General features: G+C 67.2%; 2 protein-coding genes and 1 long non-coding RNA gene across 6 annotated transcripts in view; 2 read left to right on the plus strand and 1 right to left on the minus strand.

Annotated features, from left to right (window-relative positions):
• BOP1 (BOP1 ribosomal biogenesis factor) overlaps positions 1 to 4,094 on the plus strand; it is a 35,937-nt gene extending 31,843 nt beyond the window's left edge. The window contains exons 4-16 of the mRNA XM_029063306.2: positions 768 to 922; positions 1,047 to 1,164; positions 1,269 to 1,370; positions 1,490 to 1,702; positions 1,866 to 2,027; positions 2,251 to 2,331; positions 2,436 to 2,505; positions 2,592 to 2,724; positions 2,811 to 2,991; positions 3,094 to 3,382; positions 3,488 to 3,572; positions 3,666 to 3,773; positions 3,878 to 4,094. Of these exons, the coding sequence (XP_028919139.1) occupies positions 768 to 922; positions 1,047 to 1,164; positions 1,269 to 1,370; positions 1,490 to 1,702; positions 1,866 to 2,027; positions 2,251 to 2,331; positions 2,436 to 2,505; positions 2,592 to 2,724; positions 2,811 to 2,991; positions 3,094 to 3,382; positions 3,488 to 3,572; positions 3,666 to 3,773; positions 3,878 to 4,031 (1,851 nt within the window). The 3' untranslated portion in view covers positions 4,032 to 4,094. The remainder of the gene's footprint in view (positions 1 to 767; positions 923 to 1,046; positions 1,165 to 1,268; positions 1,371 to 1,489; positions 1,703 to 1,865; positions 2,028 to 2,250; positions 2,332 to 2,435; positions 2,506 to 2,591; positions 2,725 to 2,810; positions 2,992 to 3,093; positions 3,383 to 3,487; positions 3,573 to 3,665; positions 3,774 to 3,877) is intronic.
• A 108-nt stretch (positions 4,095 to 4,202) lies between these two features.
• MROH1 (maestro heat like repeat family member 1) overlaps positions 4,203 to 26,019 on the minus strand; it is a 53,237-nt gene continuing 31,420 nt past the window's right edge. For 2 of the 4 annotated variants that reach the window (XM_029062442.1, XM_029062441.1), the window contains 20 exons: positions 24,637 to 24,759; positions 24,322 to 24,401; positions 23,665 to 23,779; positions 23,386 to 23,481; positions 22,655 to 22,759; positions 21,677 to 21,812; positions 20,410 to 20,522; positions 19,265 to 19,417; positions 17,520 to 17,674; positions 13,089 to 13,254; positions 11,901 to 12,097; positions 7,914 to 8,051; positions 7,097 to 7,211; positions 6,777 to 6,923; positions 6,354 to 6,542; positions 6,085 to 6,240; positions 5,865 to 5,999; positions 5,641 to 5,743; positions 5,469 to 5,534; positions 4,203 to 4,520 (listed from right to left, as the gene is read on the minus strand). In XM_029062442.1, the coding sequence (XP_028918275.1) occupies positions 4,435 to 4,520; positions 5,469 to 5,534; positions 5,641 to 5,743; positions 5,865 to 5,999; positions 6,085 to 6,240; positions 6,354 to 6,542; positions 6,777 to 6,923; positions 7,097 to 7,211; positions 7,914 to 8,051; positions 11,901 to 12,097; positions 13,089 to 13,254; positions 17,520 to 17,674; positions 19,265 to 19,417; positions 20,410 to 20,522; positions 21,677 to 21,812; positions 22,655 to 22,759; positions 23,386 to 23,481; positions 23,665 to 23,779; positions 24,322 to 24,401; positions 24,637 to 24,759 (2,574 nt within the window). In that variant the 3' untranslated portion in view covers positions 4,203 to 4,434. Of the gene's footprint in view, positions 4,521 to 4,722; positions 4,835 to 5,468; positions 5,535 to 5,640; positions 5,744 to 5,864; positions 6,000 to 6,084; positions 6,241 to 6,353; positions 6,543 to 6,776; positions 6,924 to 7,096; positions 7,212 to 7,913; positions 8,052 to 11,900; positions 12,098 to 13,088; positions 13,255 to 17,519; positions 17,675 to 19,264; positions 19,418 to 20,409; positions 20,523 to 21,676; positions 21,813 to 22,654; positions 22,760 to 23,385; positions 23,482 to 23,664; positions 23,780 to 24,321; positions 24,402 to 24,636; positions 24,760 to 26,019 lie in introns of those variants that run through there. The other 2 variants (XM_039911697.1, XM_029062443.2) reach the window with 2 other exon arrangements.
• LOC114811121 lies at positions 8,000 to 9,496 on the plus strand. The gene is made up of 2 exons (XR_003758824.1): positions 8,000 to 8,081; positions 9,322 to 9,496. It is a non-coding gene; the product is annotated as an uncharacterized LOC114811121 (long non-coding RNA).

Here is a 26,019-nt window from a genome sequence, read left to right on the forward strand (position 1 = left end):
GACTCCCTCCCGCCTCCAAGAGGTCCTGGAGTCGGCTGCCGGCCTGTCCGCCCGTTCGTCTGCCCGCCCGCCGGCCGGCCTCCGCTCCCGGAGCCCTGCGGCTTCGGCTCGGCCCCTCCCTTTCCCGGGCCCTCCCGGCGACCGTCGAGAGCGGACGGTGACGGGAACGGGCCGGTCCATCTGCCCGTGCCCACTGCCATCGTCGGGGGCTTCTCCGCCCTCCCGTCCCCGTGCCGGGAAGGGGCACCCTGAGGGCGAGGCCGGCTCCTTCCTCGGCAGATCCCTCCGTGTCTGTCCTCGCGGCTTGGGAGGAGGGTGGATGGACGCCCCTTGGCCTCGAGTCCGAGGTGTCGCCCGCCTCTCCTTGGCCTCCCCGGTTCGCCCTCTGACTCAAAGGGGCCCGGGGGCGGGTGGGGTCTAGGCCGGCCCAGACCGGAGACCACGGCGGGGGGCTACGTGTACCTGAACCCACCTCGCATCCCCAGACCCCCCTACGCACCAGGCCCGCCCCTGGCTCCTCCCCTCCTCCCAGCAGAACGGGCCTGGCGGCCGCCCTTCCATCCACCCATCCGCGCGTCTCACCCGTGCGGCCGGCCGCGGTCCCGCCCGGACCCCGACCCCGGCGACGGCACGGGAGGGGCGGGCCGAGCCGAGGGACGGCGGCGGCGCGGGCCTCTTCCCGGGGACGGGGCGGGACGCGGGGAAGGGCGGCAGGGGGTGGGCGCCGGGGGGGGGGGGGGGCTGAGGGATGCCGCTCCCGCCCCCAGGACATCCGGAACACGGTGGGGAACGTGCCCCTCGAGTGGTACCAGGATTTCCCCCACATCGGCTACGACCTGGACGGGCGGCGCATATACAAGCCCCTGCGCAACCGAGACGAGCTGGATCGCTTCCTGGACAAGATGGACGACCCCGACTACTGGTCAGCGGCTGGGCTTCGGCGGGGCGGGCGCAGCCGAGGGGGCGGGGATGGGGCGCGCCCCGACGCGCCACCCCCCACCTTCCCCGTCCCACGGCTCCTCTTCCCCTCCCCTCCCCCCCCACAGGCGCACGGTGGAGGACAGGATGACCGGGAGGGAGGTGAAGCTGACGGACGAGCAGCTGGCCCTGGTGCAGCGGCTGCAGAAGGGGCAGTTCGGGGACGCCAGTTTCGACCCCTACGAGGTAGGAGAGGCAGGGCGGGGCCGGGGGCCGCGGGGAGGCGGGGCCGGCGGCGGGCGCGGGGCCGCCCGGGGCCCTGACCGCGCCGCCCGTCTCTCTCCCGGCAGCCGGCCGTGGACTTCTTCAGCCACGAAGTCAGGATCCACCCCGTGACCAACCGCCCGGCCGACAAGCGCAGCTTCATCCCGTCCCTCGTCGAGAAGGCCAAGGTGACGGGCGCCCCTCTCCTCCCCGCCCCCCTGGCGGAGCCCGGAGTCCCGCCCGCCCGCCCGGCCGCCCCGCCCCCCGCGCTCCCCCCCCCCCCGCCGACCCGACCTCTGTGCCCCAGGTGTCCCGTCTGGTCCACGCCATCAAGATGGGCTGGATCCAGCCCCGGAAGCCCAAGGACACGACCCCCCGCTACTACGACCTGTGGGCCCGGGAGGACCCCGACGCCGTCCTGGGGCGGCACAAGATGCACGTGCCCGCCCCCAAGCTGGCACTGCCCGGGCACGCCGAGTCCTACAACCCGCCCCCCGAGTACCTGCTCAGCGAGGAGGAGGTGAGGAGCGAGGGCGGGGCCGGGGAGCGGGAGCCGGCTCGGAGCTCGCCCTTCCCTCTGCCTCCCGGAGCGGGGCACCGGGGCCGGCGGTCGGGGGTGGGGAGCGGGGGGTGGGGGTCGGTCCCCCGCCCGGCTCCCGACCGATCCCACCCCCGTCCGGCAGCGGCTGGCGTGGGAGCAGCAGGAACCGGCCGAGAGGAAACTGAGCTTCGTGCCGCAGCGGTTCCAGTGCCTGCGGGCCGTGCCCGCCTACGCCCGCTTCATCCACGAACGCTTCGAACGCTGCCTCGACCTCTACCTCTGCCCGCGCCAACGCAAGATGCGGGTACGTAGAGCCGGTGACCGGCCCCGGACGCCGGGCGGGGGGACGGACCGACCGCCTGGAGCCCGACGGAGCGGCGCGGCCGGGCGGAGCGTGGGGAGCGTCCCCCTGGCCGCCGGGGGGCGGGAGGGGAGAGGCGGGGGTGGGGGCGGGAGGGGCCGTGCTCCTTCTCTCTCTCTCTCTCGGACGCCACCGGGGTTGGCTCACGCCCTCCTCCCGCTCCCAGGTGAACGTGGACCCCGAAGACCTGATCCCGAAGCTGCCCAAGCCCCGGGACCTGCAGCCCTTCCCTACCACGCAGGCCCTGGTACGGACGGGCCGACGGCGGCGGGCGCGGGTGGGAGCGGGGAGGGCGGGGGCCGGCGGGCCCCGGCCCCCGCGGCGTGAGCGGCAGCCGTCCCTCCCCCGCAGGTTTACCGGGGCCACGGCGACCTGGTGCGCTGCCTCAGCGTCTCCCCCGGCGGCCAGTGGCTGGCCTCAGGTAGGGGGGCCGGGCGGCCGCGGCCGGGGAGGGAGGGGGCCCGGGGGCCGGCCGAGCCCGGCCCTCACGGCCGGGCGCCGTTCCAGGCTCCGACGACGGCTCGGTGCGGCTGTGGGAGGTGGCCAGCGCCCGCTGCGTGAAGACGGTGCCCGTGGGGGGCGTGGTGAAGAGCCTCGCCTGGAACCCCAACCCTGCCGTCTGCCTCGTGGCCGTCGCCGTGTGAGTGCTCCCCGTCCCCTCCCCGTCCCCTCCCCGTCCCCTCCGCGGCGGGGGCTGAGGCCGGCGCTCTCCGCTCTCCCCGCCAGGGATCGGTCGGTGCTGCTGCTGAACCCCGGGCTGGGAGACCGCCTGACGTGCGGGGCCACCGACCGACTCGTCGGCGCCTACGAGCCCCCCGACGAGCCCCCTCGGCAGCCGGTGGAGTGGCAGGAGGCCGAGGGCGCCCGGCAGGAACGGGGGCTGCGGCTGATCGTCCTCCACGGCAAGGTGCGGGCGCCGGAGGGGAGGGTCGGGGGGAGAGTCGGGGGGAGGGGCGGGCCGCGGCCCGGCGCCCTCCTCGCTCAGCTCGTCTCCGCCCCCTCCCCTCAGCCCGTGAAGCAGGTGGCCTGGCACGGGCGCGGGGACTACCTGGCCGCCGTCCTGGCCGAGAGCGGGCACACGCAGGTGCTGATCCACCAGCTGAGCCGCCGCCGCAGCCAGAGCCCGTTCCGCCGCAGCCGGGGGCAGGTGCAGCGGGTGGCCTTCCACCCCAGCCGCCCCTTCCTGCTGGTGGCCTCTCAGCGCTGCGTGCGCCTCTACCACCTCCTGCGCCAGGAGCTCACCAAGAAGCTGCTGGCCAACTGCAAGTGGATCTCCAGCCTGGCCGTCCACCCCGGGGGTGAGGGCCCCCCCCCCGCGCCGCGCCTCCCTTCCCGCCGTCCCCTCCCCGCGGCGGGCGCCCCGTCGCCGGCCCCGACCCCACGCGGCTCCCCCCCGCCCCCAGGTGACAACGTGATCTGCGGCAGCTACGACAGCAAGCTGGTCTGGTTCGATCTGGATCTCTCCACCAAGCCCTACAGGGTGTTACGGTGAGGGGGCGGCCGGGCGGGCCGGGCGGGGGAGGGGGCGGCGGGGCTGGAAGGGGGCGCGCCCCGAGGCTGGGTCGGCCCTCCTCCCCGCAGGCACCACAAGAAGGCACTGAGGGCCGTGGCCTTCCACCCCCGCTACCCGCTCTTCGCGTCGGGCTCGGACGACGGCAGCGTGATCGTGTGTCACGGCGCGGTCTACGGGTACGGACCCTCCGGGGCGGGGCCGCGGGGCGGGGGGCGGGCCGGTCCCGGCCCCCCCTCCCCGCCTGACCTTGGCCGCCGGCCCCCCCCCCCCCCCCTCGCAGCGACCTCCTGCGGAACCCCCTGCTGGTGCCCGTCAAGGTGCTGAAGGGCCACGCGCCGACGCGGGACCTGGGCGTGCTCGACGTCGCCTTCCACCCCTCCCAGCCCTGGATCTTCTCCTCGGGGGCCGACGGCACCGTGCGCCTCTTCACCTAGGACCCGGGGCCGGGCGGGCGGGCGGAGGCGCGCCGGCCATTAAAGAGGCACGAGGGGCTCGTGGCCTGGAGTTTCCTACGAGGGCGGGGGGGAGAGTGGGCGGGAGGGAGGGAGGGGCGACGGCGAACCGGCCGCGGGAACCCACCTCGACCGCACCAGCCGGCAGCCGGGGCAGAGCGAACGGCTTTTATTTAGAAAGGAGCGGAGGGGGACGGGCCCGACCGGGGGGGCCCCCCGGAGGGATTTGGTCTCGGTCGTTCGGTCCTCGCGGGCCGGGGGGAGGGCAGGGGCTTCGGGGAGCCCGGCTCCGTGCGTACGCACCCGCCCCCACGCCGCTCGGGGTGGGTGGGCTCCGTATCGCTAGTAGGCGAGGCCGGGGGGGGGCGGGGGGGCCCGGGACCCCTCAGGCGAACTTGACCAGGCGGCCCAAGGCCTCGGCCGCCTTGACGCGGACGGTGGGGACCGGGTCCTTCAGCAGCACCTGGAGGGCTGACACACAGACAGACGCACGCGTCGGGAGGAGGCCGGAGGGGGTCGAGGCCACCGCCCCTCCTTCCCCGGCCTCCGGCTCGGAGAGAGCCCCCCGTCCGCCGGGCGAGGCGCTTCGGCCGGGGGGCCGAGGAGGCCGCGGCGGGGGGGTTCGGGCCCCCCGCCGCCCCCGCTCCGGCTGAAAGCGGAGGCGGGATGGGCCTCGCCTGCTTCCACGGTAGCTTGTTTACACTGCGAATCTGTGAATCTCCATCCCTGCAAATCCCCACGGCCGCTCAGCTCCCGAAATCTCCTGATTTATGTGCCGCGGCTTCCTGCTCAAGAAATCTCTACTGCCGCCTCCGGCGGGGGGGGGGGGGGGGGGGGGGTTCACCGGACGTGGGGAGGGAGGGAGGCGGGGGGAGGGGGGGCAGCCGGCCCCGCTTGAGCCGATCCGGTCCCCCAGGCCACCGGCCCCCCCCCCGGCCGGCCCGTGCACACGCTCCAGCCGCTTACGCCGCCCCGCTCGCGCGCACGCGTGCGTGCACCTCACAAAGCCCCAGAAACAGTCGACGGAGCCTTCCCTTTTTTTAGTGTTTTTTTTTAAGCTCCGCTGGCCCCTCTCGGAAGTTTCCGTGCGTTACCCGAGAGTATGAGGTCACCCGTCGTGACGGGGGAAAAAAAATCCCCGAAATCCAGGAAAATCACTCTTCCCCCCCCCAGCGCGTGCCCCTCCGCCCCAACTCCCCGGCCCTACCGGCCCCTCCCCGGGGTCCCGGGGGAAGGCACCGGCCGAGCCTCGGCGGCAGGTCCGCCCGTCCCTCCCGGGGCTCTGTCGGGTCCGAGACGCCCGCCCCTCGCCCGGGGAGCCGGACCGACCGCGCCGGCCGTCACCGGGTCGGGGGGAGGGATGGGCGGGCTCCGGCCCGGCCCGCAGGGGCTTTGGGGCGGCGGGGGGGCCGTGCTCACCGGAGATCAGGTGATCCAGGTCCAGCTGCCAATAGTGTTCTCGCTCCCCGTGTAGTACCAGGAATCCTGAACGCGGAGGAGACGGGTCAGGGGAGGGTGGCGGGGGGGGGGGGGGGGGAGGTCTGCGTCTCGGGGTCGGGGGGGGGGGGGCGGTCGGACCCCACATTCTCACCGACGAACATGGCGGCGGCGGCCCGGATGGCCTCCCAGCAGCTCTTGAAATAGAAGAGGTTGGTGGCCACGAAGCGGCTCAGCAAGTCGGGGAAGCTCTGCATCTGGGGGTTGGGGGCGGGGGTGCGGAGGCGGGTTGCCGGGGAGGGGCGGGGGGGGGCCCCCGCCTCGCCTCCTCCCCCCAACACACACCGGCCGGGACCCTCCCCCGCCCCCGGGGCTCACCAGGTGCTTGCAGACGTCGTTGAGGAACTCGCCGTAGTGCAGGCGGCGAGCCTCGGGCCCGAGCCTCCGGAAGGTGGCGTCCAGCTCCTCGCAGGCCATGTTGGGGCCGCACATGCGCAGGGCGAACCTGCAGGCCTGGAGGAGAGGGGGTCCCGGCCCTGAAGGGGGGGCCCCGGGAACCGCCTCGCCCCGTCCCCCCGTCCCCCGAGCGGCCTCTTACGCTGACGACCACGGGCTTGGGGTCCTGCAGGTGGAGGAGCAGGGCGACCAGCCCGCTCACTATCTGCTCCAGGAACACGTCCTCGCAGTTCCCGTGGCAGAACTTGTTGAGGTTCCCGAACAGCTCCACCGACGACCGCCGGAACTCGGCCTCCTCCTGCCGACGGCACGGGTCGGCCGCGGCCCGCCGGGCCGCCGCCCCGCCGCGGGCCCGCGGCCCCCGCCCGCTCCCCCGCCGCCCCGCGCTCCACCCGCCGGCCCGGGGCTCACGCTGTCGAAGAAGGGGCGGATGCGGATGGCCATGTGCAGCAGGAGGGAGCGGGCGTCCCGCTCCTCCACGTGGGCCAGGAGGCGGGACAGGCCGGCCACCGCCTCCAGGGCCACCGCGTTGTGGGGGTCGTCCTTGTCGTCCAGACCGTTGATCATGGACGTGAGGAGCTGGGATCCGTGTTTCCGCACCTGGCGGGAGAGACCCGCTCAGCGCCCCGGGCCGGGCGAGGGGCGTGGGGGACGCGTGTGAACCGCGGCATCCCGGCCCCGCCTCGCCGCTCCCGTGTCGACCCGTCCCCCGCCGGGGGTTTCGGCGGGACCCCGGGTGGCGCCGAGAGGCGGGGGCGAGGTGGCCGCCGGGGTCGGGCGGGGCCCGTCCTCCCCCCCCCCCGGTGGGCCGGGGGAGGCCCCGCGCCCGCTCACCTTATCCGGGGCGCTGGCGGCGACGTTGGCCAGGCCCCTCAGGGCCAGCCTGCGCACACAGGTGCACGCGTCCCGCTGCCGCCCGATCATGTGGTCCAGCAGGGGCTCCAGCAGGGGCAGGTCGTTCACCACGTTGCTGCCGAGCAGCTGGAGGACGGAGCAGAGGGCGCCGGGGGCCGCTGGCCGGCCTGACCGTTTCCCCCCCCGTCCCCGACACCCACCGGCCCTCGTCGGGAAGCGGCTCCCGGGACCCTCCGTCCCGAGTCGCCGCGTCCGCTCGCCCGGCCGGCCCGGGGGGGTGGGGGCGGCTCCTTCCTCACCTCGGCGAAGAAGGCGGTGGCGGTGACCCGCTGGATCTCGAACACGCTGTTCAGGATCGGCGCGAGGGTCTTCACCACGGTGGGCAGCCGGGGGCCGGCGTGCTTGGCCATGGCCCTGCGGATAAGCGGGCACGTGGGCGCCCCCGTAGCCGAACGCGCTCGGCCCCTCCCGCCGGCCCACCGTGGGGCCGTCCGACGCCCACGGGGGAAGAGGCCGAGTCCGCCGGGACTAGGGCCGGGGGGAACGGGAGAGGCCCGATAACAGAGTCGGCAGGCGGTTTGGGTCCCCGGGGGGGAATCGTCCCTCCTCCCGGGGACGGCAGGTGCTCCACAAGCCGGCACCGGTGGGGCGGGGCCTTCCCTCGGATGGCCCCGGTGACTGGGTGGAGCTTTGCCCACGTCAGGGCGCCGGGGTCCTAGTTGGCACGGCGGGGTGAGCCCAAGGGGCAACCCTCCCTCCCAGATGGGGTGCGGAGGGCATAGGAGAGGTGATGGGGGTGCGGGTGGTGCTGCTGCTTGGCTCTGCTGGGCACAAGGCTCGCTTGTGGGAGGGAGAGGGGCAGAGGCAGGGGCTCCGGGCAGGTTGTTTCCAGCCAGCTGGGTCTCTCGCGGGACCCGGTAGGAGTCCCCGCTCCCCCCCACCCCCGAGCCCTCCGACCCCGGGGGGAAGGGTCGCCCTGCCGGCCGTCCGGACACCAGGGAGCCACCCTCTTGAAGGAGAACGTGACCGACGCGGGGTCCGGGCCGGGAAACCCCTCCCCCGACGGCTACGGGTCCGTCTCCCGTCAGCCTGCCCCTCGGGGTCCCCCTCTCTTACCTGGCGAGCTGCGCCGTGCCCTCGGGATGCCCATCCAAGGTGGTCATCAGCTCCCAGCCTCCAGCCAGTCCCACGGACCTGACCACCTCTTCGCCACCCCCACGGAGCAGCATGGCCTGCAGGGTCTCCACGGCGCCACTGTACAGAACGATCCATCAGCTCTACCGGGTAAGAGGGCGACCGCGAGGGGTCCGGGGGGCCCCCGGGGATCGTCCGGCCCTCCCCCGCCTCCCCGGAGACGCGGGGCCGGGCATCCCGAGGGCGGCCCAAGGTGTTAGCGCGGAGGGACCGGGCGACGGGCGGGCCAGAGGAAGTCGGGTTGGTTTAAGAGGAGCGCGGAGAGGTCGAGGCTCTCGGGGATCGGGCCAGCCGGGTCGGAGGGACCGGCCGTGATGCCGGAGGAGGCGGAGCCGAGCCCGGACGAGAAAACCGCCCCCATCTCCCCACCCGCCATCCCCACTGCTTCCCAGCAGGAGAGGCGACGCTCCCCACGCGGGAAGGGTGCCGGGCGTCGCCCTCGGCGGCCCCGGCCCCCCACCTTGTCTGGTCCGTCGAGGCCCAGGAGGGCAGGGCCGCAGAGGGCCGGCCCGGGACCGCCAACTCGCCCGCCTCTGCTGGCGGCGGGGGCAGTGCGGAGGATTTTCGAGTCTAACTTTGTCCCGCTCCCTTCTGAGCCGCGAGGGACCTCCGCTCCGACAGAAACGGCCATCGCCGAGGAGCTCAGGGGAGCAGGGCGAGGCGCCTGGGGACCAGTAACGAGACCCAGGCCACCTGGGGCCCTCGCCGCCCGCCCGCCCGCCGGGGCCCGGGAGCAGGGCGGCCGGCCGCCCGGAGCTCCGGCCGCAGAAGGAAACGTCCCCGCCAGCCAGCACCCCATCAGAGCACCCGCCTCACTCCCGCTTCACTGTGGCGCGGCCACATCTGGGCTGTTAATTTTAATTGTTCCATAAAGCGCCCAGCCGTCCCCACCGCTCCTCTCACACCTTCCGGGCCACGTGTGGAGAGCTCTGCCCGGTCGTGGGCCGCCTCATCCGGCTGGGGCTCTCCCCCTCCGCACCACACCTCCGCTGCCTGGGCCCTCTGCCCCTCGGGCTGTCCCAGGCCCGAGCCGGACCCCGCCAACAAGCGCTTATCTTATCCCATCTTGGCTACTGCGTGAGCCTCCTCGCTGACCTCCCCTCTTCCCCCACTCCAGTCCGCACTCTATCAGCTCCACCCATCGTTCTTGCACACGACCGTCCGGTCCACGTTTCCCCACTCGAGAACCTCCCTCCGGTGGTCGCCCACCCACCTCCCCATCAATCAAAAACCCTTCACCCGCGGCTTTAAAGCATTCGATCGCCTTGCTCCTCCTACCTTACCTCGCTGATTTCCTACCACAATCCAGCCTGCAACTTCACTCCTCTAGCACCAACCCACTCACCGGACCTCCGTCTCGTCTACCTCACCGTCGACCCCTCGCCCACGCCCTGCCTCTGGCCCGGAACGTCCCGCCTCTTTCACGGCCAAAGAACCATCACCCTCTCCATCTTCAAAGCCTTATTAAAATCACATCTCCAAGAGGTCTTCCCTAAAACCCTCAATTCGCCTACATTCCTTGTGGGGAGTGTCTCTACCAACGGAGGCGTCGTTCTCTCCCAAGCACTTAGTACTCTGCCTGCAGTAAGTGCCCAGTAAATACCACTGATTTCCCCAACACGCTCTGCTTCCCGTCCCAGGAGGTCGGGGGGGATGGGGAGGGTTGCTCTGACAGAAAGAAGCCGGACCCCGGCTGGTGAGAAGAAGAAGGGGGGATGGTGAGGGTACCCCGACGGCAGGGAGAGCCCTAGCTCTTGGGCTCAGAGCCACAGGGAGGGCATTTCTCCCTCTTCCCGGCTCGAGGGGCTGCCGGTTTGGGGTTCCCTCCACCCCATCCAGGGAGGATGCGAGCAGCTCCCGGGGCCTCCCAATGCCCGGGCGGGAACGGGAGGGCGGGAGGCGGGAGAGGGGCCGGGGGGGTGTTGGCCAGGACGCCCACGAGACCCAGCCGCACGCTTCCGGCTCGGCCGGCGCCTGCGAAGCTGCGAATGAGGGGAGGGAGAGCGGGCCTCGTGTCGGCGACCCGCCGGTCTCTAAGGATGACTTCCCGCCGGGGATCGGCTCCGGAGGGAAGCCCAGAAGACACCCACACGCGCGCCGCTGGGGGGCCCGGGCCGCGCCGCGACATGTGGTCTGAATAGAATTCTAATCAGTCGGCGGCGTCGCTCTCCGGCACAATAACCTGCTTCCACTCACCGAGCCCCTGCCGCCGGAAAGACCCACCGTCGGAATCGGCGGCGGCTCCCCGAGCCGGAAAGGGGGCCTATCGCTCCGCACCCGGGTCAGATAAGACCAATCCGGACCCATCGGACCCACCGTCGGCCAAGGCGTCCATTAGCAATTGAAATCAGGCTCCGTCCGTCTCCCGGTTAGAAGAGACGCCTCCCGGCGGGTCGGGGGTCCGGCCACGGCTTCCGGCAGACTCCCACCCGACCGCCGAACGAGGCTGGAATTCAAATGGGGCCGGGCGGGCGCCGAGCCGGGGCCATCTTAAACCCACCGCCCCCGCCCCGGGGGGGAGCCGAGCGCAGGGTTCCGCCGCCCGGCTCCAAGGGCCGAGGAGCCCGATGAACCCCTAGGGAGCCCGCGGCTCATACGACGAGGGAGTTGGGGGGGGAGGAGGGGCGGCGGGGATTCCGGGGGTAGTGGCAGCCGGGGCGCAAGGGAACCCCCGAGAAGGCGCCTCAGGTGGCAATCGCGTGAGGCCGCCTCGGGCGCGACCTACTCCTGGCGGGGAACGGTTGCGGGGAAAAGAGGCCCGGCTGGGCAGACGCCGTCGGGGTTGGCGCGTCTGCGGCAGAGATTTCAGAAGCTTGGAGCTGAGGGGCTCCCGCTGTGGCGGGGGGGAGGGACGGGGGTGGGGGGAGAGAGGAGGAAGAGGGAGAGGCGGCACTCATATTTCACGGGAGCCGTCACGGCCCCGGGCGCGCTGCCGTCACTCAGGGGCCTAGCCCCGAGCACGTGCCAAGCAGACGCCCGCCAGCCCCGCTCCCGGCTGGGCTCGGGGCTCTTCCTTTCCCGGGGGTCGGCGGGGCCGGACGCCTCGAGAGCCCGACGGCGAGAATCCCTCTCGGGCAGGGATCCGCCCCGACCCCCTCCGCTCGGAGGGGGGACCCCACAGGGAGCCGACGCCACCGGACCGGACGCCATCCGGCCCCGAGGAGGCGTCGGGAGACAGCGCGGGCGAGCAGCCCTGCCCGAGCGGCCGGAGGCGGGACAGCCGTCGTCCCCCCTCGGAAGTCCTCGGTCCATCTCCCGGTTACCCAGTCCCCTCGTGAACCGGCAGAGGCTTCCGGACCGGGTCCCGGGGGGGGGGGGGGGGGGGGGGGGCGGAGTGCCGTCTGCTCCCACGCAGCCTCACACCCGGACACGGAAAAAGAGTTTCCCGGAGTTGGCTCTGGGCCAACCCACTTGCAGCTCCGGAGGCGGAGCTCTGGCCCTGGATCTCCAGGCCTCCGGGGAAGGTCATCACCTCCCGCTGCCCTCGGGGGACCCGCTGCCGCGGGCCCGGGGCCGGAGACCCCCCCCACCCCAGCCCGGCCTTCCCCGTTGGAGGCAGAACCCTGTTTGGACCAAGGGCGAAGCCCCCCTCCGTCCTGAGCAATCCGTATAATGTCCCCCGCCCCAGTCGGCCCTGAAAGGGAGGGGGAAAACGAGGGAGAGTTGGGAGGGGGAGAGGAGGAGACCCATCTCCTCCAGAGTGGCGTCTCCCAACCGGGTAAACCCTGACTGGTTCTGGCGAGTATTATCCAGCCATCACGGCCCCCCGGCCCCCCGGCCCCCCGATCCTCGCCCACCCCCAACCGCCCCGGCCCGGGTGATCACGCTGATGAAAAACAAAAATCAGTTCCACATGGCAAGGAGCGGGGAGCAGAGCGGCAGCCCCGAGGCAGCTGGCCGAGGCGGTACCTGCAGGGGTCAAGGGTCCTGGGCCCCGGGCCGCAGTGGCCGCTCTTCTTCTCCCGGGACTGGAGGCCCCTGGGGAGCTGGACACCCACCGTGCAGCTGACTCGCAGCAGGAGGGTCACAAACAGCTCCGGGTAAAGCCCCAGCACCGCTGCCCCAGACTCTGGAGCAGACATGATCTCATACAGAGCACATGTGGCCTGGAGGGAGAGAAGTGGGAGTTGGGGGGGAGGGGAGGGGGAAGACAGAGGAGAAGGGGGGAAGACGGGGATTAGAGGAAGGATCTTCCAGGCCGCAGAGGTACCTGCCCGCGGGACGGCCCCAGGCGGGACGGGGCCCGGGGAAAACCAGATCCCGTCTCCGATTCCGGCTCCCTGACGAGCCGGGCGATTACCGGCGGGCCGGCCCTCCCTTAGCTCGGGAGGTGGGGGGGCGCGGGGGGAGACCGGCGATATCAAAAGCTGGAAAGAGCGGGCACCGAGCCTAAAAGCCACCGTTCCAAAGGACCCTGCTTCGCTGAAGCCCGAAAGCCCCAGGAGCTGGGAAACCTCCAGGAGGCCGACTTCTGGCCTTGGGGGAGGAGAGGGAGCGACTGGGAGGGCAGGAGATGGCCCGTCTCACGTTTTATAAGCGGGAAGGCGTCGCCCGTGGGCACACACCCCCCGCCGGACCCGGTCGGGCGGGGGGGAGGGGGGGACGAGGCACACGGCGGCGCTGTAATGAGGCTGCCCCCCCACCGCCCCCATCACCTCCCCGGGGCGGCTAAAAAAGCCGGGGTGGGAGGCGGGGACAGAGTGTCCCCTTTCAGTGTGACGGATTCCGTCCCCTCTGAACCTGGTCCTTCAGAGAGGGAGGAAATTTTCACAGCTGCTTTCCTGCTTAAAAAGCTGCCAAGCTGAGTTTATTTTTTTTTCAAGGGATAAAACGCAAAATGATCTCCCTGGGGGATGAACACCTGAGAGGCTTTTTATGGGCCTGTGGATTAGCGCTAATAGGCATTATGCAGGGATGCAGGTTTCCAGAATCTGGGCCGGGCACCAGCCTCGGGCGAAGGAAATGAAGAAAGTGGGCCAGGTGGAGGGAGGGTGGGGAAAGCCTCTCCTGGGGGGGGGGCCGGGGGAGGCGGAGACTCCCAGGACCAGTCCCCCGGGCGGGAGGAAGCCCGGGAGGAGGAGAAGGGGACCCACTCACGGCCAGCGGGAGGACGGTGGCGATCCGGTCGTAACTGCTGCTCAGGAGGGAAGGCTTGTTCTCTTTGAAAGGGACGTCTTTGTTCATCTTCTCCAGGAGCAGCTCCAGGATCTGGCCGGTCAGGCCGGGCTCCGACGCCAGGGCCCTCCACATGGTGCACACATGTCTGTAGGGAGCGGAGGGAGGCAAACGGAGGCTCTCTCCGGGCCCGGGGTCAGAGGTCGGGAATCGGACGGCTCGTGTGTCCCCCTCCCCCATCCCCCTCCGACACCCCTATCTGACCTCCGCCGCCCGCGGATCCTAGCCCCGGGCAGGCCCGATGGCTGGGGGGGGGGGGGGGGCGGCGGGGGGAGGAGGTCGGGCAAGGGCTTCCAGGGAATGCTCCCCTACCCCCGGCCCCCACCGCCAGCCTGTCCCCTGGGCTGACCTGGAGCAAGCGGAAGGTCCCCCCCCCCGGACGCGCCAACCTGGAAGCACGAGTCCCAACCCGGCCGGTCCGGTTCCCGCTAGCCTGGGGCCACCCCTGGAGGTCTGCCCTGGACAATGCTCCCCGGGAAGGGGGTGAAGCCGGCTCGGGCCTCCCGCGACTTCCATCTTCCCCTGAAGGGTCCGGAACAGAGCGGCAGTTGGCCCGGACCCAGAACGGGCCTGAACCGGCTCTGACCCGGGGCAGGGCCAAACGGTCGCGGGCCCCTTCCCCCCGACTCCGCGCAGACAACACGCCTGTTCCGCACCTGCTGACCACCCGGTGAACACCTCCTGATCCCAACCGGGATGAGACGGGGCGGGCGGCGGCGGGGAAGCCCAGCCCTGACACTCAAATCCCCACCCACCATCCATGTAAGTCCCCGTGTGTCCCCGGGGCATTTTCACATCAACCCTTTCATTTTTCTCCCCACAACGGCCTCGCGAGGAAGGGAGAGGCAGAAATGATTCTCCACGTTCTACAGACGAGGAAACGGAGGCTCAGAGCGGGAGAGTGACTTGTCCAGGGTCACAGAACCGACCGGCGGCAGAGCTGGGACAAGTGCCCGGAGGCTCCCGACTGGCAGGCCGGTACCCCTCTCCCCGTCGGGCCGGAAGCAGGTCTGTTGGGAGTTTTGCTTCCAGCTCCGGGGTGCCTGACTCCGCCACTCGAACTGAACCTAAGGATCTGAGTGGGATGATCTGAGCCCTTCAGGCCCAAGAGAGACACTCGGGGGATAGTGGACACCCGAGACCAGCTCCTCCACTGACACCTCTCGGCTCTCTAAAGAAGTCAGGAAGTCGGAGGCTTTTTTTTGCCTGTCATTTACTGCAGAACCGGGCCCTGACAGTGTTCCGCTCCTCTCCCCAGACCCTTTCCCTTGGCCACCAATCCGACGGCGAGAGGATGTGGCCCGGGGCCTTGGGAAGATCTGGTGACTCAGGTCTGGGGAGAGGCCATTCAGGAGAGCCTTCAACTGGCTCTCCGTAGCCCTCTTCCTCCCAGACCATAGGAGACCAAGACCACAGCCCCACGGTGGCGGAGGGCCTCCAGCATATCCCCGGCCCGAGTAGAAGGCAAGGGAAGGTTCAGAGGTCTCAGCCAAAATGGCCAATGTGGAGAGCCAGCAGACGACCACTCCTTTCAGCCCGGCGACAGAACCCACAGGGCCCCGGGGAATGCCTTTCGGACCAGAGAAGTGCTTATTCAGAGCCAAGTGACTAGGCCAGCACCTTTCGGCCTTAAGATCCGGCCGAGGGGCCTGGAGAAGTCAGAATCCCGGAGAGCAACGAGAGTTAAAGAGAACGGGGGCTCCTCAAACCACAGACTTTGACCAGCGGCCCCCCTGGGAGAACCGGCTTCTACCCGCAGCCAAGAGCAGGAGAGGATTTGGAAGCGATGGGATCCCGTTTGCAGGCACCCACTGAAGCATGAAGGTAGGAATTCAAAAGAAACAAATCTTTCCTCGGCAGGAACCCGTTCCCACCGGATGCTGCGCGGGCTGGAAAAAAAATAAATCGGCAGGTCCAAATATCGGTAGGGAGGGAGAGTTCTGGAGGCTGGCTGGAGGGACCATCCCAAATCCCGAGGATGGGACGTCAATACGGGTCACCATCGCCCGGGTTCCTCCAAGAGCCCGGGTGGACTGCCGGAGATGGAATCCTGCCCTGGCCGGACCACCGTCTGGCCCGGGCTGGTGAAAGCCGTCTACCGGGAACCGGGAAGCTGCTAAGGCAGAGCCCACGGACTCGGTCGCATCCGTGACAGGGCAGTGCTGCGGTCAGAACCTTGAGCGATGTCAAGGTCCCTGAGCAGGGAAGGAACGCCAGAGACCGCTTTGATTGTGAGCCCGGACAGGGACTGGGACCGACCTAATTGACCTGTACCTATCCCAGCGTTTAGAACGGTGTTTGACACACAGTAAGCGCTTAACAAGTACCATTAAGAAAAAAAAAAAAGACATCGGCAACATCTCCCTGAAGAAACGGGCAAAAGGCAGCACACTGGTCTCTACTCTCTGAGAGATCCTGGACGGAGTCATGCCTCTCCAGCACACCCCACTGATTGCTGCCAGCACCGCTGCAGGGCGGCAAGAGAGTGAAGCAAACAGGAGCTGCTCTGGGTGGCAGAAAGAGCGGCGCGGGCGACACCGGAAGGACCCGTAGCCCGGTCTCATCCACCGTGCCCAAGCACAGCACCCCTTCAGGCCTCCTGACCTCTGCCTTCTCCTAGCAAACCTGGTTCCCGAGTTCATCGGGATGGCCTAGGTCTGTCCGATCGGGTGATTTTTCGAGACCGGGGAAGTGGGATGATGGTGTTTCCAGACCCTTGGGAAACACAGCAGATTATAAACATTCTCAAAAGTCATCCAGGGCATAGACGAGTCCTCTTTCTCAAAGCCCAAACAAGACAGAGGCCACGGGCCACTTGAGAGTCAGCACAGTACTGCTGTCGCTCCTAGAGGCCGGACCTCACAGACAAGCCTATGCTGTGAAATCCGAAGCCGGCTGAAACCGGAGCTGGAAACGGAGCTGAAAGATGCCGTGGAATTTCACTACCTGGGCAGCGGGTGCAATCTTGTGCAGATGGGACTAAGAAAATGGAATCCAGGGGGCCGGCGTGTCCTCTGAAAGACCGGCAGAAGGAGGCGGTGGCAATAAGACCCGAGGCTGTACAACCAACTGAAGGTCGGCAAGGCTCGGACGGTCTCATCAGTGTTATCTGCGAGCCCAACGTCACGTCGCAGCACGACCCGGGACGCAGAAGCCCCGGAACGGAGCCGGTCCACTGCCGTTCGGGCAGCGTGGCTGCAGCCCGGCTCCTCCGGACAGGCTGGTGGAGGAGAACGGACGATGGGAAGATATTGCCGACCAGCTGCCGATCGGCCAGCTGGATGGGCCAAACAGACGCCGAGGATGCGCCGGAGCAATTTCGGGTCAGCCGGGTGCAGCTGCGAGGAACGAGCGCCGGAGCTGCGCTAACCTGGCCCGGGCCCGGTGGAACTGTGGAGGCTCCGTCCGAGTTTGGGTTTGGGTCAGGCTGGGACCCGCCCGGCACCAGCCTCCAGCCAAAGGACAGGCTTTACGAGGCGGCTGCGTGGGCACCGCAGTCTCGCCGTCTGCGCCAGCATTCCGGGGAGAGCTCGAGGGAGGCGATGGCGTCCCCCAGATAGATGGGCAATTAATCGAAGGGCTGGGCAGCTAGACCCCACCAAGGTCTGAGCCCTGCAAGCTGGGTCTCCCCAGAGACAGGCCCAGGGCACCCACACTGGGAGCCTGCAGAGCTCTCCCGGGGCCAGTCTGGCTCGGACACAGGCTAACGGGGCAGAAACGTGGCAAGGTGCTGGAGAAACTCCCTCGGGTTCAGGGCTGGCGTGCCCAGATTCTAGGAAAATGCCCCTGTGGTGCCTAGGAAGGAAGAGACACCACCCAAATGGAGCAATCCCTCAAACACAGTCTCAGGCTGTTCCCATCGCTGGTAGTGGGGTAGCCCTGGAAGGGTTAGGAAGCACATAGAAACACCCAGCCCTCTCTGGAGTCATCAGCTAGGTTCCTAGCCCCAGCTGGGCTCAGGATGCCTCTGTCCCGGCTGGAGGAGCCATCAACCTGACGGCTCACCCGCGGGACTCTCGTCCACCCCGGGCTGTCACGGGGAGATCTCCGTGTCCCAGCCGAGAAGCTCCAAGGGGCTACCCAAAGGCGAGGGAACCAAGGAACCCTTAGGAAAAGATGAGGTCGGAGCAGGGCCAAGTCGAGGGGATCCTCGAGCCGCCCCGCTGAGAAGGGGAAATTAGGGCAGAGGGGCTCGGCGCCCCCCAGGGACCCGGGGCCCGGTCTCCCGGTTGGGGACGTCCTGGCCGGCAAGCCGTCGGCCGGCTCCGTGCAGGTCACGGCGGACCCGACCTAGGCCGGGTTACGCTCTCTGGCCCGGCCCCGGCTCAGCTGACCCCGCGGGGCGGTCGGTACCTGTCGAACGGGAGGGCGCTGGCCAGGAGGCTGCCCACCACGGCGGCCTTGTGCTGGGAAGCCAGGATGTACACGGTCTGCTGGGTGGCCTTCTGCACGTGCTCCTCAGAGACCTCCTGCAGCTTACTGTGCACCAGTCCCACCATCTCAGGCACCTGAAGGGGAGAGTAGGAATGCACTGTAACCTTCGGCTTCATCACTCAGAGGTCTCGCCTCCTCTCACCTGTACCCGGTGAGGTGTACGCTGTCCCAGCCGGTCTCCCCGGCCCCAACTACCTTGAACCCACCCTGGGGACACAGAACCCACTGTCGGCAGGGCCTCGAAATCGTGCCCCTGACTGCCCTTTGAGCATCCCCTACTTCCTCGAGGCCAAAGAGGGTTTCAGGGCTTCTGGTTTCTGTCACCTCCTCTTCTCCCCCAGCCCTAAGGGCTGCCCCTTCTTAGGACACCGTGGAGCTGCCAGGCTCAGGGAAGCAAGCTGGGGACGCGCTCTCTCTGTCACGGCCCGTTGCCCTCAGGCCTCTCCCGAGGAAGACCGCCTGCCCCAACCTCCGAAGCCAGACTGCCTGACGCTCTGTCAACATCCCCAGCCCAAGCAAGCAGACCAGGATGCTTGTTACATTGTCCTCTCCCAAGGGCGCAGGACAGTGCTCCCAACACGTTAAGCGCTCGATAAATACGCTTGACTGACTGACTGGAGCTCGGGAGGGGGACCGTGACTCCCGGCCCCAGCGCGCTCCCTGCCCCCAGCTAGGCTCCCGGGCCTCGCCGGCTCGGTGGGGCTTAGCGTCGCTTCAGGTTTCAGGATCTGGGCTCGGCTGGCCGGGACCAAAAGGTGAGTCATATGGAAGCTGGAGCGATCGCACGGAGCCACTCGAACGGGGGGTGCGAGCATAGGGCCTCAGCAAAGGGAGCAGCAGGAAACCCAAGAAGGGAAGGGAACTGGTGTTTCCAATTATGGCCCCCAAATAGCGGTGGGAACCGGAGGAGAACTTGATCCAAAGCTTAAGGACCGAGCGAGGGGGAAGCCAGAGCCTTCTTTCTGCACGCCTGGCCGCCGGTGAAGCCGAGCGCCCCCTGGCCCGGGACCTCTCCGCCATGGAACTTGGCCCCGTCCAGGCCCCGGGCCTCCTGTCCGTGGCTCGGATGGGCCCCTCTTTGCCCCCTCGAAGGGAAGATGCTCCCCTTGCCGGCCGCCACTGGTCCCTTTAGACGGCGTCGGCTGGGCCTGGAGGCCCCCTTGACTGACAGCGGAGTTAGACCCCAACCCCCGGGGGGAAAGAAAGGGCAGCCGCTTCATCTTCCAAGACCTCTCCAGACCGGTTATGGCCCAAGGGGCCGGTGGGAGGGAGAACGCTCCTCACCTCGCTTCGATCCAGAAAAACCTAAGGGTCCAACTTCACTATCCAGGGGCTTCTGGCCATAGCTGGCTGGGCCGCAGGCCTTTTGGAGCTGCCAATCTTGAGGCCTATCCCTTCGATGGAGGTCCAGGAGCAAACAGGGGATAGGCTCAGAGCGGCCAGGCCCAGCCCCAGGCACTCAAAGTTTTGGGATGGCTCCCGGCTCTCTACTGGGGCCCCCCAGCACCCCGACTCTAGCAAACGCGCATCTCCGTCCTCGCATGATCCCGACCTCCAAGCAGAACCTGGGCTCCCCGACACGGCGGTCAACCCAGACCCACACCGTGGCCCCGGCTCCGGCCACCTGCCTCCCGACACCCGCGGGCTGGGCGGCGGTTACGGACCTTCTCCAGGAGCAACGAGCCCCGTTCCTTCAGCAGACAGTTGATCATCACAGTGGCCGCTCGGGAGCAGTTCTTGTCCGCATCTCCCAGCGCCTCGAACATGACGAACAGCAGGCTGATGAGCTGGTCGGGGGGAAGCCGCTTCCCGATGACCTGGCACGAGTGGGGAGAGAGTCAGAGGGAGACCCCCCCACCGGGTCTCCGGGCCCGGAGCAGGGAGAACCGCAAGCACCGCCTCCCAGAGACAACTGGTCTCGCGGTCTCCCTCCGGATCCCTGGGGAGCAGGAAGGGGTAGAGACCGGGTTTGGCTGCAACAAAGCCTGCGAGCTGGGGCCTCTGGGAATAATGCTCCAAGTTTCAGAGTTCAGCCTGGGCACCTGGGCAAAACGGGTTGGGGCCCGGGCTCCCGGGACCCTCCGGGCAGACCAGGCAGAGGGCAACCTAACTCTTCCCTGAAGCCCGGCTGCCAGCCGTGGGGAACCGGACCCAGACACCAAGGCCCTCCAATCTCCAGCTCCGGCACCGCCGGGCCCCGGGATCATTTCCGAACCTCCCTACCTCTCCACTTCCCTTCAGGAACGAGGCAAGGCTTTCCCACTCCCACCCCTCCCCGGCAGCTCCGTTTTCTCAGCTGAGGGAGAAGCCGGGATCCAGGGAGAAAGGTGCCGGGTTTGCCGGGATCGTCGGGGTAGGAAGGCAAAGCCAGACTTTGGGCGTGGCCTGCTGCAGATTTCTGTCCCTCACATCCCGACCACGGTGGTGGCTGCAGTCCATGGAGGACAAACTGGGCTCGGTTCTCCCCGAACAGATAAGAGGAGGTGGAGGAAGGAGCCGGAATATTCACGGACAACCGGCTTGGGGCTGGAAGGCTCTTTCTCTTGGCCTCCTTTCTCTGTCATGCCTGTCCCAGAAGAGACCTCAAACTTCCTCCTTCCCCTGGGAAGGAGGCCACTTGGCAGGAGTAGATAACTATGGTCTGGCATAGGGAGAAAAAGCGGAAACGAGAGGAGGAGGAGGAGGAAAAGGAGAAAAAGGAGGAGGAAGAGGAAGAAGGAAGAAGGGGAGAAGGAGGAGGAGGAGGAGGTGGCCTCCGTAGGGCCAGCGGGGCCCAGGTGGTACCGTGAGTGCCGGTGGGCAGCCTCACCGTGGCGATCTTGAAGCAGGTATGGAAGAGGACCGAGTAGTCAGGGTTGACCAGGCCATCTTTCAGAGAGAGTAGCGACTCCACCAGGTCGTCCCGGTGATCTTGGGCGAACCCTGCAAGGAGGAGGATTTACAAGAGAGTCAGGGCCGGGCCCGCTCCCCAGGCTCCCTCCTTCAGGGCCGGGGCTGGAGCGCCCCCTCCTGGACACGTTGGGCTGGGCCTCGGTCTCCCCGCAGGAGCGGACCCGGGGAGGGCCGTTCCCTCATCGACGGGGTTGGGGTGGAGACGGCGCCCGGCCTATTCCCCCAAGCGGGACGGGGAGCTCGGGCCGAGGTCGGATCGGAGCGGTTCCCGAGAGCTCCGCGGCTGGCTTCGGCCAACGTCGGGGAGGGAGGAGGGAGGAAAGCTGAAAGGAAACCACAACGCCAAACCCTCAATCCCCAGGCAGAAGCCAGAGGGGCTCAGGTTCTCTATAGAGAACTAGAGTTTTGCTCTAGTGGGTGATGGGCAGGTAATAATAATAGTAATAATGGCATTTGTTGAGCCCTTACTATGAGCCAGGCGCTGTGCTAAGTGCCGGGGTGGATATAAGCAAATCCGGTTGGACACAGTCCCTGTCCCGCATGGGTCTCAGTCTCGATCCCCATTTTACAGAGGAGGTAACTGAGGCACGGAGAAATCCAGTGACTTGCCCAGAGTCACAGAGCAGACAGATCACCATCGTCATGTTGGTATTTGTTAGGCGCTTAACTATGTGCCGAGCACTGTTCTAAGCGCTGGGGCAGATACAGGGTAAGTCAGGTTGTCCCACGTGAGGCTCACAGTCTTCATCCCCATTTTACAGATGAGGTAAGTGAGGCACAGAGAAGTTAAGTGACTTGCCCACAGACACACAACTGACAGGTGGCAGAGCCGGGATTCGAACCCATGACCTTTGACTCCCAAGCCCGGGCTCTTTCCACTGAGCCACGCCGCTTCTGACAATGGCGGAGCCAGGCTTAGAACCCATGACCTTCTGACTCCCAGGCCTGGGCTCTATCCAACTGCTTCTTGCGTGGCCCCCGGGAACGCCAGCTCCCCAAGACCAGGAACCAGGCTTCGGATCTCAGGAAGCTCCCCCGGAACCAGGCCTGGGCTTGATCGGACGGCATCTGGACCAGGGCCAGAATGAGAAAGATCTCATCCTGGCTGCCAGAGCCCTGACTGGCCCATCTACTTCCCTGCCCTCGGCCTCCACTCGTTGCCTCCCGGGGTGGGGACTCCTTACCCTCGTAGCTCAGCTGGATACAGAGCAGAGAGTACACACAGTCCACGGCCGGTTGGCGGATGGTGGCCAGCGAGTCGGAACAGCGGGGGGCTACAAGCCCCAGCAGGAGCCCCAGGTTGTGAAACGGCACCATTGACTGGGGAGAGCGGAGAGAGAGGGAAACTGGACCAAGAGTCAGTGGGAGAACACCTCAAGCAGACCCCCCAAATCCCTGGGACAGTGCACAGACACATTCCCTGCCCACGGAGAGCTGACGGTCCAGAGGGAGAGACGGATATTAAATTACAGAGAGGAGAAATGGGAGAGACGGGATATGTACGTAAGTGCTGAGGATGGGGAGAATATCGTGTGCTCAAGGGGTACAGGTCAAGTGCGTAGATGACCCAAAAGGGAGATGGAGGAGGAGAAATAAGGAACTTAGTCTCTCGGAAGGCCTATTGGAGGAAGACGTGATTTTAGGAAGGTTTTAAGAGTGGGGAGAGAGGTGGTCTCTTAGATATGAAGTGCGAGGGAGGTCTAGGCCAGAGAGAGGATGTAGGCAAGGGTTGGCGGAGAGTTAAACGAGCTCAAGGTACAGTAAGCAGGTCGGCGTTTAGAGGAGTGAAGGGATGTAGTAGATCAACGAGGTGAGGTAGGAGGGCGAGAGATGATTGAATGCCTCAAAAACCTGGGGTTGGGGGGCAGAAAGAGGTGAGAGATTTCTGGTCAATCTGGGTCAGCACCAGACCACGGAGCCCAGTTCTCGAGTCCGAAGAGATGGAGGGGAAAATTCCCAGGGAGAGCAAGCGAACCTGGCCCTCTGCAGCGGAGGCAGGGCCCGAGAAGGACTGGGAGCAGATCTGGAGGAAAAGCTGGGGGAGTTGGGGGCCGGGGGGGGGGGGGGGGCGGGGGCAGGTTGCCAAAGCCAGAGGACTGAGCGAGGAGAAGGTAGGAGCCAGAGAGGGATGGAGCCAACCGGGTGGGGGAGGCGAGACTCACCCTGACATGCAGACGCTCCAGGAAGTAGCGCAGCAGGCAGGCGCTCACCCCCGCTGCCCGCTCCCGCTCGTGCTCTTTGACTGATTTCACCCATGGACCCAAATGCTGCAAAGGAAGGGGACTTCCCGTCACCAATCTGGGCAGGGGGAAGGAGGGGAGCCAAGCTAGGAGGGGGGACCAGGCCCAGTCACGCTGGGCCTTTAGCCCTGAGACTGGTGAAGCAGGATCTCAGAATGCCCAAGCACGCCTCAGAGAAGGGGGAGGGGGCACACCAACCACACTCCCCTAAGTGAAGCGTGGCCCAGACGGAGCTACCCTGGGTCCCTCCCACGAGGGTAAATGCATGCCAGGGCCCACCCTGGCTCCAAGCAAAAAGCCCCCGAGAGAAAGCAGCTCCAATCGCCTGAGAGCCCAAGCCAGGTTGGGTCCACGTCCGGGTTCCTCTTGGGTTGCCAGGGCTCCTGGGTTCCCGGGGACCGGTATGCCCTCTTTGCATTTAATAATAATGGTACTTATTAAGTGCTTACTATGTGCCAGGCACTATATTAAGCGCTGGGGTGGATGCTTGCAAATCAAGTTGGACACAGTCAAATGCCACCCGGAACCCAACTGCGGAAGGATAGGTCGGGCTCAGGGCGGGGGCCCGCTGGTTCCTACGCCAGAGGCCCGGTCTCCCTCCGCAGATCTGGGTGGGGATCCCTAGGACAGACACCCACCCTACCTCGCCTTACCTTAAACATGTCCTGCAGCCCACGTGGAGTCATGTCCCGCACTATGAGGCTCGTCAACAAGTCCTTGAGGGCACTGACGGTGTCAAAGTACAGGAGCTGGGGGGGGGGGGGGAACGGAGCAGCCAGTGGCCCAAGGTTACAGCCACGTGGCACCCACAGCCCACCCCAAGCCTCAGAGGGGAAGCCGAACGAGGCCGGGCGGGAGCGGGCCTGAGGGCTCCCCGGCAAATCCGGCAATAACCCCGGGGCCCCGCCCACCCGCCCGCAAGCCGGCCGTACCTCCTGCCCACTGTCCTCCACCAGGCCGGCCGGCGCGGGCAGGACCAGCACGCTGTGGAGGCAGGCCTGGATGAGCTCGGTTCTCTCTGTCTCTCCCAGAGGCGGCTCCAGGGGTCTGAGCAAGGAGTTAAGGAGCCCGGCCTGGCCCAGGGCTGACGCGGCTGCCCGTTCCAACCCTTTCCCCAGAGAGGTCGGCCGGACTCGGGCCCGTGCACCCCTTCGGCCAGGAGGAAGGAGTCACCTGGAGCTCCAGGTCATGTAATAATGATAACAACAACAGTGACATTTATTATGCACTTGACTCTGTGCCAAGCACTGTGCCGGGATAGACCCGACACAGTCGGATCGGTCACGGTTCCTGTCCCACGAAGGGCTTGCAGTCTAAGGACCGCAGAGGGGACCCAGGAGCTCCCGGATCTCTAGCCCTTCCACGGCATCTGTTGAGCACCTGTGTGCACAGAGCGGGTACCAGGAGCTTGGAGAACAGCCAGTGGAAGAAAAAGTTCCAGCCCCTACCCTCCAGGAGCTTACACTCTAGTCGGGGTAGGGGGGGGAGTCCCACCCCAATGGGGTGGGAGAGAAAGAGTCCGGATCCCTAGCTGGAAGCCCCCGAGGTGATGCCGGCTCTCGCCCGGCCCACGGGAGGGAAAAGGATACACCAGGTACGAGCAGGTGATCATTGCCCTCTTGCGGATCGGGGTCCTCAATGAGTCCAGGGGTTCTGCTTTGATAAACTCCTGTGCGGAGCAAACCACATCCCCAATCAGCTCCCATCCCGACGCTCCCTTGAGGAGGAGCTCAAACAAGCCCGCCTACATCCACTCGCTCTCCTCTCCCCGCTCGACCCGTCTCAAGGCCCATCCCGCCTCACAAGTCTCAACAATCACCTCTCTCCATCACCACCGGTCAACCACCACTCCCCGCCCCCCAACCCAAATCCCTCAGCCCCCGACCCGGTCCGCCCGTGCTCACCACCATCTGAGCCACCAGCTCCGCTTTGCGGGTGAAGACGAAGGAGGTGGCCTGCACGCTGTTGCAGATGGCCTGGCTGATCATACACAGGCTTCGGATAAGGCACAGCTTCAACATCAGATCCTGAAGGGAGACACCCCGGGCAGAGCAGGGGAGGAGGGCAGGACAAGGCAAGACAAGAATGAGCTGCCTCAGCTCGGGGCGGCAGGCCAGTGACCCGGGGAGTCCAATCCCACTCCTCCCCCTAGCCCGGAGCGAGCGCTTTCACTCGGGAAAGTCTGGACCCTGGGTCCCAGGCCCCGCCCAAGCCTCTTTTCCCTATTTGTCCATTAGGCTTCCGATTTCTCCCATTACGCTGCGAGCTCCTAGAGAGCAGGGCTCCCGTGAGCAACGTCGGTATTTACTGCGGGCCTGGCTACCGAGTCCCCCGAGGACTAGGACCGTGGCCACCAACCCCGTGGCATCCTCCCAAGCGCTCAGCCCGGGGCTCCACAGAGTGAGCGCTCACTGAACATCACCGACGGACAGGCACGTGGAAACGTACAACTCAAGTAGAAGACAGATTCCGCCCACCGCGGGAGACAGGCAGACACGGCGGCAAACATACGACGGAAATAAGAGCGAGTAGTGCAACGACTGATGAGAACGGCAGTAGGAAATGATACAAGTGATTAAAATAAATGAGAAAGATATACCCATCTCCCGCTTTCTCTGACGGTCCCTCTGTTCCCAGCAGGCCTCGGGCCATACTGTGGGGAATGATTCTCGGGTGTCAGTTGCCCCAAGACCTCCCAGGGCTTGAGGGAGAGGGGGCCACGACCCCCCAAACCTGCTGCCCTGTCCACTCTCAGCCTTACTACTGAAGGCTGAGGGGCCACTGCCTCTTCCTCCTCCTCCTCTCCTTCCCTCCCCGACCGAGGCAGGCCCTGCTGGGGAGCCCAGACCTGGATTCTGATGGGGAGTCAGGGCCCAGACCTGACTCCAGCTGAGCCCCGGTTGATCGGATGGCGACCAGGCAGGGGTGGGGAGTAGCCTTCCCCAGCGCCCCCTTCCCACCTTCAGCTTGGAGTCCTGGCTCCCAAAAGAATGTGCAGAGTCCAACCCTGGCCGACGAGACCAGCCCAGCAGCTGAGGGCCCCCACACCGACAGGCCAAGGAAAGGAGGTGGGGCAGGTCCCGAAATCCCTGGCTTGGCTGAAGCCTTCTTCGGTCAGAGCCGGGAGGCCAGAGCAGACTCTCCCCGGTCCCGTTGCTCGCGGCTTCGAGAGCACAGCGAGAATGGCCCCCCACTCCTGCCTTTCCAGTCCGGCGTGCTTGGAGCCGGCAAGAGGGCGAGGGCTTGAGCACAGCCGGGAGGGGACCGCCGCGGGCATCAGCCCGGAC

This window comes from Ornithorhynchus anatinus, chromosome 4, assembly GCF_004115215.2.
Source record: "Ornithorhynchus anatinus isolate Pmale09 chromosome 4, mOrnAna1.pri.v4, whole genome shotgun sequence".
Taxonomy (NCBI): Eukaryota; Metazoa; Chordata; class Mammalia; order Monotremata; family Ornithorhynchidae; genus Ornithorhynchus; species Ornithorhynchus anatinus.